Source organism: Stigmatopora argus, chromosome 18, assembly GCF_051989625.1.
Source record: "Stigmatopora argus isolate UIUO_Sarg chromosome 18, RoL_Sarg_1.0, whole genome shotgun sequence".
Classification (NCBI taxonomy): Eukaryota; Metazoa; Chordata; class Actinopteri; order Syngnathiformes; family Syngnathidae; genus Stigmatopora; species Stigmatopora argus.
This window is the reverse complement of record NC_135404.1, coordinates 8,158,693-8,171,186: the sequence shown is the minus strand read 5'-3', so window position 1 is coordinate 8,171,186 and position 12,494 is coordinate 8,158,693. Positions and strand designations below refer to the sequence as shown.

The 12,494-nt window shown below is 39.2% G+C and overlaps 1 protein-coding gene across 4 annotated transcripts in view; it reads left to right on the top strand.

Annotated features, from left to right (window-relative positions):
• Positions 1-12,182, top strand: part of vti1a (vesicle transport through interaction with t-SNAREs 1A) — a 94,448-nt gene extending 82,266 nt beyond the window's left edge. For all 4 annotated transcript variants that reach the window (XM_077625994.1, XM_077625995.1, XM_077625992.1 and 1 more), the window contains one exon: positions 11,027-12,182. Coding sequence is in view for 2 of the 4 variants with exons in the window: in XM_077625992.1 (XP_077482118.1) it covers positions 11,027-11,120 (94 nt within the window). In the remaining 2 variants the exon portion in view is untranslated. The remainder of the gene's footprint in view (positions 1-11,026) is intronic.
• Positions 12,183-12,494: the final 312 nt, after the last annotated feature.

Sequence of the window (12,494 nt, the reverse complement as noted above, 5' to 3'; positions counted from 1 at the left end):
CGTTCCAAAGCATCCCAGGCGCCCCCTTGACTCTTGAACTTGTGGTTTGGCGGCAAACGCGAGAGGTGGAGCTGCCAATCTGCATATCTTATGGGGCCTCACGCCCACACAAAAAAAAACGAACTGCCGAGATGTTTTTAAAGAAGGAAGGCTTCTTTAGGTTGCCCCCTCATCTTTTGGAAAGCATGTTTTCAGGGATTGTCCACTCAGAGCTTCGGTCTTCACCTCAGGGTTTTCTGAGGTCAATGACACTGTTCCCGTGGCAATTCCCCCCTTTCATGCCACTGTTTTTTTCCAGTGGTGGTACTTTCGCAGTTTCTCGCACTCTCTGACAGCTTCAACTGGGAAATGGAAGATGGTGCATAAGGGAGCTCTGGGAAGATAGTGTGCAAATTTAATGGAAGGCCATAGATTATTTAGAATGACTAAAGCCTACCTTGTCGTGTCAAATGGGGGCTGTAGGATGACATTATAGCCCTTACATTCCTTCTCTCACTGTCTCTGCTACTTTACCTGCAAACACACACCCATGTCTTAAATCTTTCTGGATTATTCTATACAGAAAGTCTGATATCTGTTTTATCTACGTTGAGAAATTCTATTCAAATCAATGTGTCCAAACAGAGAGCTCCCTAAAAGTTCTCCGAGTTCTTGCTCTTTTCGCTAATGTCCTCATTTGTGGTCATTCCCAAAGTTTTGTTTCAGTAGCTCTACTTTTTTCCTTGGAGGCTGTTTTTGATTCGATGTAGGTTGCCAGTCTCATATAGTAACGTAGATACAATTGCCGGACTGTTCATATGTTGTGATGATTCCTCCACAATCTTTCAATTAAAAAAACGTTTTGAAGCAAAAGCACAACATTTGAAATCCTTCTACTAATCTGTGTGCTTGTATAAGAGAAGGGTCAACTTCACTTCACGGGATCGTCAGGCAAATATTTGGAGAGCGGAGTTCAGTTTTGCAAACAAAGCATACGCGAAGACGCCGCTTGCACCAATCTAGACGTAAACACAAACATCCTTTTCGCCGGTGTTGTCGTTGCATCGTAAACATGCCACGGATGACAACTTAAGCCTCAAATTCTGGATGAAAGTCTCTTTTAAATACTTTATTTGAAGACGATAATATTTGGGAAAACTGACTTTTTAATTGCCATGAAACCTAAAACATGGTATTTGTTGAGGTAGGGATAGATAAGATCGTTTTGCCAATGTTCGCCTGAACTTGGAATTTGAGGCGTGCGTGCCTCACTATTTTTAAAACGCGTTTCATATCAGATCGCCCGAAGAACTGAGGTCACATTTCACAACAATGGAGTCGGTGTTAAGTAGCGAGCGTTGAGGCTTTGCCGTCTGCTTACTTGACACCGATCCAAGATAGGAAACTCCCATCCGAGACTTTGCCAAACTTGTTAGACACGCTTGATGCACCCCCTCTAAACCAACACATACCTGGGAGAAATGTTTAATCCCTGCACATATTTTGCTCAAATATAGTATTTACTGGCTAAAATCAATATCATGGAAACAACTTGTATTGTCTTATTTGTTTTGGTGTGAAAATCCAGTTGTTAAACCTAATATGGGGGACACACCGTCCAAACGAAGGGACAAAAGGGTGAGATGGAAGGGGAGACCCTGAAAACAGCTAAAAAAAAAAAACAGTTAAAATTCCAGTGGCGGTCGCAGCGTATCCTCTTTCTTGGTTTTATTTTTTTCTCTGTTGCCATCGTTTTCATCTTTCTCTCACTCTCTCACTATTTCTCATATATACTCCTTCTCTCGCTTGCCGTGGCCCGGGAGAGAAGGGGGTCCCAGTCTTAAGGTTGCTGCCAGCCAGCCTTGTTAGCCGCTTGAATTAAAAATGAATGAACCTGTAGAGCCTCGGTGCGACTTCGGTTGAGGAAGGGGGAAGGGAATAAAAAATATACTTGATCCATGTTCATCTCGTCAAATAACGTATTATGTTTTTTTAAAACCTGGACAACAAAGAAATGATGGAAAACTACATGAGATTTCAAGATATATATACTTTTTGGCCAATTGGATGCCATTTATGGCAGTAGACTTCAATCCATTTGAAGTAAAAAGGCTAGCTTGAAAGGTGTTCAAACTTGTCGGCCAATGACAGTGATAGATGAACTAGAGTGGCTCTAAAAATAAGCTTAATTTAGATTTTTTTCTGATTTTGGTGTGAATGGAACTACATGGGTCAAAAATATTGGGGAAATCAGGACTGAATGGAAAGTCCGTTTGTGGAAATGTTATCATCGCTATTAAAGTTATAAAGTTCTGTACGTTTCAGCAAGAACAGATAGTCCCCCCTTCTAAAAAAAGGTAAATTTGCAAATGTTACACCATAAATATATCCAAAAATATGTTGAGTACTGTAAATTTGGACGTTAAGACACATCTGACTATAAGCCTCATCTGGCTATAAGCCGCACTCAGGAAATTTTACCCCCCAAAAATATTTTTGTTCATATAGGCAGCATTAGATTACTTATACAGTATCATGGGAGAATTACACCAGAACACATTAACTCATTAACCTGTGGAAATCCACAAATGACTAGCCTCACTAAACAGTGGACTATTAGCCGCAGGGTTCAAAGAAAGTAGGGAAATCTGTGGTTTACATTTAAAAAACTATGATCTACGCACTAACCTTATAAGATCAGGACACAAAAATGCCAAGACCTCACTTCCTTTTAAATTGTATATAAATCTAGTTATGTCTATTTATTTATGTGCACCTTATGTTGAATCATTAAATCTCATTGTACCTGTATAATGATAATAAAGACATTACATTTAATTCAATTCAAATTGAAGGTTGTGCGGAAGCTCTCCTAAATGATTGACTTCTTTTTAATGAATGAAAAACGTCACACTTTTAACGGGAGATTACTAGATTGCACTTTTCCCGCTGGCGAACTTTGGGAATGCCTCTCCCTTCCCGGTTCGTGCACGCACAAAGCGGGAACGCGTCTAAGGTTCAAGGCGGGCTCTTTTGCACACAGTCCTCCATCTGCGGGGAATTAAGTGATGATCTTTAAATAATTCATTAGTGTAAACAGCTTGCAATTAAGCGGCAGTCTCGGCGTTGCTCTCCAGCAGCTGCTTTGCTCGAAAGGGGCTCCCAGAAAAAAAATAAAATCAACAAATAAGTCGAATGATTTATCTTGAATGGCCCCTCGGGACCAATCGGCGGAATGTAAACGTGGCGAGCTGGCGTCTCGGGTCAACTTGTTTGTGTACGTCTGCGTTTATGCTTGGCAATAACAGCAGAGAGCGAGACTTTAGAATCATTAGAATAGTGCTTCACGTTGACTCGTCTCTAGTTTTCTCTGAAGTTCGTCACATTAATTAGCTACACTGTTGGCTCGGGATTAAATGTAAACGCAAACAGGTATGCCTTAAAAACTGACAAATGTTCAATGTAAGACTCTCATGTTTAGGATATTTTAAAAAATAGCATTTTATGATTAGGCAACATTATTCTTCCAGTCATTTTCTGTTCCGCTTATCTTCACAAGGAACGTGGGGGTGCTGGAGCCTATCCCAGCCAACTTTGGGCAGTAGGCAGGGGAAACCCTGAATTGGTTGCCAGCCAATCACAGAGCACAATGAGACAAACAACCATAGGACAATTTAAAGTGTTCAAACAGCCTACCGTGCATGTTTTTGAGATGTGGGAGGAAACCTGAGTACCGGGAAAAAACCCACGCAGGCATGGGCAGAACATGCAAACTAGAAGGTCCTAACCGGGGGGATTGAACTCTCGATCTCAGAACAGTGAGCCCGATGCGGCTCGTTCACCAACCTTTCAACTAAATTTAAAATGAAAAAAATCTTTGAAATAATATATATTCTATTTAAAATATGTAACATTAGATGAAAGAAATCTACAATTAACACACGACATTCAAAAATATTTCAAGAGTAGATAAAATAATGACAGATATTAATTCAATGTATTAAATGACTTGTTTAAAAAAAATCCTTATATAAAGTTGTCTTTGTTAATAACAATTTTAATTACTATACAACATTGTCATACGTATAGGCAGGTTTTAATCCAAAATATAGGCAAAATATATTTTAATCCAAGAATCTCATTAAGACTTTAACAAATATTCTCACAACAAATAGTGTATTTTTCATCATTCAGAAAATAGAGGCTCCCATCAACACTTTTGAAATAATGTTTAATTTCTTAAATTATCAATCGTGTGATCCACTTCACCATTGACGACCATCTTGTCCCAGAACCGTTCCCAAAGACCAAATTTTGTTATCGTTGCGCACTTGTTTGTTGTTCTCAACGGTAAATATGTGCGTGCAAATGTGTGTCTGCAGCACAATGAAACATTTATTTGTTTTAGTTTGCGCTAACAAGTCGATGCTTTCGTGCCGACCCTCCCTCCGCCGTGTCCGTCACTCAAACCATTTGTGAGCGCATTGATCTTTCCCTCCCCCTTTCAAAATTGCCCGTATATTCCCAGGCTCTTGCCGGGTAGAGCCAGAGCGGCTCAGACAGACATTGATTTTTATTTTATCGGGCTTCTGGTGCCGAGAAGGAAGGCCTGGGAGATGAAACTCCGTGGCTAACTTTGTTCTTAGTGGACATGTTATTTTTTGCACCGAGTGGGAGGGGCGTCACCATGACGGTGGGCTCCTATCCGCCTATTTTCCTTTGCATTTAGGAGAAATACTGACCTTTTTTTAAATCCCTGGATTCCAAGTGTCAAAATATGACCTGTTTGAAGGATTACAGCACATTTTCTATGGGTTATGTAACCCTGTTAAAATCGAAAGCCTTGAATACTTCAAACAATGGCGCTTACATCATAGTATTCCCAAAGATTTATTTTTCACAAAAAAATGAATTTCAGACAACTATGTTCACCCATTAGTGTCATTGTTGTTTGTTATATTCATGCAGTTTTTTTTCAGTATGACCTGACAGTAAAAGTAGAGGAACTAGACTTTTGCCTAAGCAGCCAAATTCAAAGTGCTGCCACATTTCTGATCTCTTCTTCTAGCACGATATATATATATATATATATATATATATATATATATATATATATATATATATATATATATATATATATATATATATATATATATATAGTGATGTCAGTCCAGTCAAAACGAATTGGACGTCTTGGTTAAATCTTTCTGTCTAGAACACATTTGTCAAAGTGGCGGCCCGGGGGCCAAATCTGGCCCCTCCACATCATTTTGTGTGGCCCGGGAAAGTAGATCATGAGTGCCGACTTTCTGTTTTAGGATCAAATTAAAATGAAGAGTATAGATGTATATTAAATTTCCTGATTTTCCCCTTTTAAATCAATAATTGTAATTTTTTTTGTTCAAAAATCATTTTGTAAAATCTAAAAATATATTTAAAAAAAGCTAAAATAAACATTGTTTTAGATCTATAAAAAAACGGAATATTCAGGGCTTTTAATCCAGTTCTTTTAATCCATTTATTTAAAAAAATCTAAATATTATATCTAAAATGATCCGGCCCTCATGAAATCGAGTTGACGTTAACGCGGCCCGCGAACCAACCCGAGTCTGACACCCCTGGTCTATAACCAATTAACAGTGTTTTTATTCGTTTCATTTGGGAAAAAAATCATTTTGAGATCCAAGCAATTTGAGTTGAGAGTACAGAACTGCTTCTATTTCCATTCTTTAAGCGATGAGCGCGTCAACTAGGTCGGCGTCGATTGGGACCTGTACCCCAACGCACATACACCCGCCGCTGAGGTGTACCCTACCGCTCATTAGAGCTAATAAGGCTGTGGAGGGAGGGAAAAAAACAAGAGGATGGAAGAGAGAGGAAGAAGGAGGAGGGAAAACGGGAGATTTTAAATTTTAATAACACTGGTATGATTTTGTAAATCTTTCCTGACAGAAAAGTCCTCATTATTTTCATGTGGTCTCCGAGGGGCCTCTCTCTCCTGCAGCTAAACGGACCCTCACTCGCTGGCTGGCTTTTCCTTTCGTTCTGTCTTCACAGTGCAGTCGATCACCGTGCGTCTTTTTTTTTTTTTTTTAAGTTTGTTGTTTTGTTTTATTTTTTAAGATGGTTACTTGACTCCCACCGTCAGACTGAAAAGCGACCAATCATTGGGTTCGCTTTTATGTCACCTGTTAGGTTTAAAATAAGGAAACTACTTTCTTTTTCTACAGTGCCGATTATGTTTTTTTTTTTAAATGGGAAAGCTGTCAACTGGGATTCTAATGTTGAGTGCCAATAACAATTTATCAAATACATTTTTTGTCAAAGGGATAGGGAAGGAAAGTCTTCAGTAGTTGCACTTTCATGTGATTGGGCCTTAAAAAGTCTAAAATGAGGTAATCATTAATAAATTAATGATAAATTCTATTAAAAAGGTACTGGATCTTTGCTCCATCAGTGGCAGCCAATGTGTTAAATTTCACTTATTGAAACCTTTAGAAGCTGTAAATTCATGTTTTTCACCCAAAACAAACAGTTTTTTGTGTGATTGGATGCAACAAAAATGATGCTTTCTACTGTTGTTTACAAAACAACAGAAGAAATGTAATCTAATCCTTCTTTTAGTAGTCTTCATGTTTTCATAATCCCCAAACTGCTTTTAAAATGTCAGTGAAAATACTCGAAGTTGACTATCATCCATGAGGTTGTTTTTTTCTGAAAATGACAATTTGAGTGATTGGCGATCCTTAAAAAGTCTCAGTTCTCAAAAACAAAGGTGTCATTTAACCCAACCACCTTTTCCTCTATTAAACCGATCAGTGAGTGGAAACACCTCCTCTTACCACACCCACCCACACACACACACACACACACACACTCACACACACACACACACACACGCTCGCACGCCTCCGTCCCCCTCCTGTCAAAGCTGGAGGACGGATCCGGTTTGATAAGTTGTGTTCCGTCTCGCCACGTGTCAGGACAGGATCAACGAGTAGCGTGTTCTTCACACTTGAACTTCCCCTCGAACCCCCGCCCCCCCTCTTTCTTCCTCCCCTACAAGCCGAAACTGAAGCCAAAGACACTTTAGCGCGTGTTTTCCCGCGCCACCCAACCTTGTCACGCTCAAGCAAAACATGCATCGTTCCCATTTGAACTGGGAAGGCCGGCACTGAAAGATCACGTTTCAGTGCCATTGACGGCCATTGACGACCAAACTTTTTGAAATTGTGAAATGGGAGTCAATGGCAACTTTCCCACCGTCAATGGCAGTTCATGGGTTAATTGTATATTTTTAGGACATGATTATTTTTAAATAGGAAATAAATTCAAAACTGCGCTTGTCTGATCAAAACCTAATTTCAGCCTAAAATGTAATTGAAATAATTATGATGGACCAAAAATCATATCCCGATATATATATATATATATATATATATATATATATATATATATATATATATATATATATATATATATATATATATATATATATGCTGATATTTTCTTACACAGTAAAAAAAATGTTGCGGTCAATAAATATGACATGTCACCAGTAATTTGATTAAAACGGTCTGTTTCAGTGAAGTGTGGTTTAAACCAACCAAATAATAAACCATTTTCTTCACCTAGTTCAAGAAAAAAATACTTTTGTATATAAAGATAATTTGTTCAGCTATTTATGCAAACATAAATCGTGTCTACAAACAGGAGTACCTTATTTAAAATAATAGCTCTTAAAGGTATACAACCTACCTATATATGTTCCATACATAATGTGGTGTACCTGATACTTTCTTTCAATATCACATTTAAAAATATATCATTAGTATTTTTATACACCAATGCATTGCCCTATGAATAATATATAAGGTTGTTGTTGTTGCTTTTTTCTAAAGCAAGACAATGGTCACGTTTACTTTAAGCCAATATTCCGGTTAAGGTCATTATGTGTTATTATTATTGTTTAAGAAGTTACATAAGGGAAAAACGAGTTGTCAATCAATGGGCTAATTGACTTTTCCACGTTAACGTCAACGTCATCGTGCCTGGGGAACCTGATCTCACAAACCGCGTCAGTACTGCATTCCACCCGAACCTTGCGAACTCTAAATTCATACCTGTTATGCCAACTCCTCCACTCCTAAATAAATTCACCAGTTTCCTCTTCCCTCCATCACCATTGGCTGTTGTTTTTTCACTATGTATTAGACAGCAAAAACTACATCCTGTACACAAAAGCCCAAGATTCCTTGCAAAAAAAAGCATACACAGACGCTCCTTTTCAAAGGATCTGTCTTGATAGTGGATTTCCAAGGCCCCCTTCCCGTAAGCCCCTCCTTGGATTCCCTCATGTTCAAAATTAGCATGAGTACACATTCACATAGCGAAGCATACCCCCTCCCTCCTCTGGGGTAAATAAATAATCACAGTAAATAATGCATGTCAACTAATAGCGGGGAGACGTGGCCTTACTAAACAAGCCGTTGCTGCGTCTCCTCCCCCAGCTGGCGCGGTAACGTCGTCGCTGTGGCTTTTTTGGCGCATTCTCCAGTCCGGGGATGTCAAACTCGTGTGGGCGGGACCAGTTTATTTTTGGACAAATGAGTTGCCATTGACGGTGCTAGATTTATTCCTTCGCCTCTCCTGTAAAAAATGGATTGACGTCTCGCGCCGTCCATGGCACGGAAATATGATCATTTACAGCCAGGCATCCCATTTTAAGTGAATTGGACCTCTGTCATTGTCCATAGAAGTTAAAGTGTTTATTTTGGGGGACTTTATTGGGTACACGGTTGATTGGTCGCCGGTCTTTTGGTCGCCGATCTTTTGGTCGCCGGTCTTTTGGTCGCCCGGAAGGTTATTGATAATTACCATTCAAATCGTTGCTTAAATTCCCTAAATACAAACTGCAAATTATTATTTAGTCATACTTAATGCCCTAGTAATTATTAGGCTAAAGAAAAGCTCCAAATTTCCCGGACTTTTATTGTTTTTTGAACTTGAGAACTTGTTAAGACCCTGATTGACGTAGCTTCTTAAAGGGACAACGCATGTACTACATACAAACTCTTATAGACTCACACGTCGGCTCAGTGAAACTGCTCATGGCCATTGTTGGCTTTTATTGATGTGTAGACCGTGTTGTTTAACCTTGTTTTGTCGCCGGTCTTTTGGTCGCCCGGACCAAGACAACGGGCGACCAAAAGACCGCGACCAAAAGACCGCGACCAAAAGACCGCGACCAAAAGACTGAGACCAAAAGACCGTGACCAAAAGACCGCGACCAAAAGACCGGCGACCAAAAGACCGCGACCAAAAGACTGGCGACCAATCGACCGCACACGCTTTAATGTCATTTTAAGGGGACTTTCTTCACATTTTGGGGCATTCTGGAGTCACTAACTGTATATTTTGGCTATTTTTATTTTTATTTAGGGTATTTTTGGGCCACATTCCACTCCATTGATCACTCCCTGTTGATTTTGGCACATTTCCAGGTTATTTCCTGTTGATTTCGGGTCACTCCCTGTTGCGTTTGAACATGAAATGTTGCGTGTGGACACGAAAATGAATCAAATGCACGCACTCGATCGCACGCATCACAACTCTGTGGTTTCACGGCACCACTGTCAAAATAAAAGCACACTGTTCTGTATATACAGTACGAATGATCCTCAAAGTGGGCCGCATTGGCCCCCTGACAGTCCCATTACAGCCCCACGTCCCGCATGTTTGACACACCAACACTTTTTTCAAAAACATTCTAGAAATCAAGACGTAAGCACAAGATGCTGGGCAGCAAGCTCGTCCGGGGTGAATGAGCACCCACCCCCGGTGATAAATGACTATCACCGGGGGGGTTATTCATCTCCCGCTTAGAGGAGTGGACAGCGCGCACCCCCTCAACCTCAGCTTCTCCTCCACATGTCAGCAAATGTGATAATTCTCTCATTTGTCAGTGGCAGCAGTGTGGAGAGTTTTTTTGTTTTTTTTGTGTGGGGGGGGGGGTGCAAATGCTTTAGCTCTCGATCTGTCTTGTGGACATTTTAGCACGCGTACGTACCCCTTCCCGCCCTGTCGTCCTCCTCCAAAGTCAGTCTGGGTCAAAATGTTTTTATGGTAAATTCCATCATTAGTTTGCTGTTTTTATGACTTGCAGCAAAGTAGCCAGACGCTAGCAAATAAACTTTTAGAGGCGCACCTCTGCGCTGGCGCATTTAACCTTTGTTTATTACGTTTCGCACTGGTATTTTTGGAGCTCACGCTAGATTTTTGACCATTTGGTGGGGCCTTTTTTTCACACTAAGAGGCCACACGGCTGGAACTAAACGGCCTTTCATTTAAATAAGTTGTTCCTCATTATATTGCCTTGGCGGATTTTTAGGGTGCGATTTTGCCAAACAAAAACATTTTTTATGTCCTAATTTCAACTTTCAGTGTTTAAACACAAATGTGGAGGTTTTACCATATTAGCACAGGTATAATATTTTTCTAAAACAAAGCTGATTATCTATCATGGATTTTGCCTATTGTAGGTTATTATTTATATTATGTGTTGACAAGATTTCCTGAAAAAATAAACTGGTGGGACCATTACCATTTTATTTTTGTTACGCTTTGACTTTTAAGCAAAAGATTAGAGACACGAGCTATTTCGACTCATACATCAACTTAAAAAAAGACGTTTTAATGCCGCAATGAAGTTTGTCACACTAAACAACGAAACAGAGAATTACTTGAAGTAACTTTTCTGTTTGCTTAATGTCAAATCAATGAGTCAACTCATATAGAATCTTGTTTCCTTTACCAACTCAATCCAATAACCACCCAAATTGACCTCTGGGTCCGTTCCCCTTTGACCTTTTCTCTTAATTTGTTATCAGGTTATTGCGAAATTCCTTTTCCTGACCTTGGTGACTTTGGACCTCAATTACCCCAAATTTAATCACGTTTTCCTTTTCATTTTGCAAACATATCATTCAAATTTGGCTGTGAAACAAGTTTAAAAATATAGCGACTCTAACAATTTCCTTCTTTGCAGGATCATCCAGAATCGCGTGCTGGTCTTCGTCCTGGGAGCCTTCATCCTCCTCACCATCATCCTGGCCATCTATTTCAATCTGCGGGCCCACTGATCCTCCAAAAACAAGCACACACACACCCACAAACACACACACATGCTCACGTCCATCTTGACACCAAGACAAACACACACACGCATGATTAATAGCGACAAAAAGCGTGGTTGGGCCGTAATTAGGACAAATAGTCACCATGAATCAAGCTTTTCCAGCAGCTGACAAGGATTTTTTTTTGCCTCCTCCTCTTCCTCTTTTCATATTTTGTGGTCTTTTCCCCTCCGTCATGCTCGGGCGTTCATCTTGGGACAGAACTCACTTCTTGTTAACCACAGCCCTTCTATTTGGAGGCATGAACACATGAAGATGAGGGATCTTCATGACGTGGTAAGAGATTAACCACAGGTCAATAATTCTTCTCGATTATTATTTAATTGCAGGTAAGCGTAACGTAATGAAAATCAATGCATACATGAATACAATCTCACTCGACTTTAACTAACATATGAATGGATATCATGTATAGATCTATATGTTAAGTGATTCTGATATTTATTTATAAATGTGTCTTCTTGTGCTTAAACTGTATTTTCTATGAATTCCATAATGCATTAACAACAATCACAACAGAACCAATTGACTTTTAGTTTATGGAGTGAATTCTTTTTAAACTGTCATTGAAGGTGATATACTTCCAATTCAATTCATCTTTCTTTGGTATGTAAATTACATATAGACATAATTAGCATCAATAAAGCTAGCAAGTTATTTGTGTCTATATATATATATAGAGAGATATATAACATTTGTTTGAAAAAAAAAATACATATATGTATGTATTTTCAGTTGTCATATAAAAACAAATGTTTTTTTAATCCATCCAATGGACAAAATATTTAATTTGGTGAAAGGTGGACTTCCAAGTCAACATGGATGGGACGTCTATCGCCATCAATGGAAGCCAATCAGTTAAATACGGCTCAAACTTTTTTAGGACTTTAAAAGTTACTTCAAGTTATCTTTGCTAGTTGACTGAAAAGTAAGCTGTTGACATAGTTCTCTTTAGAATTTTTATTTGGTACCAACATACGCAAATTAAATGAATGTACACACTTCAAATGTCTAAAATTGAACTTGAACGAAACCATTTTTTTTGTTGAAGTGACCTGCTTGAAAAGCAAAGAAAGCGAAAGCCATTCTCTCTTAGGCAGGTGCGGAGTACATTAAAGCAAACCTAGTAGTGCAAAGTAAGTGCATATTACAGAAGACATGGTGTGGCAGTTATCCTCTATTATATGACACGTGAGTAAAGGGTGCGCCTTATAATGCGGTGCACCTTATAGTCGTGAAAATATGGTAGTTGGAAACTGTACTTAATACTTTCATATATAACGCCCGCAATATCGATGTATCTATTTTAAGGTGTCTAAC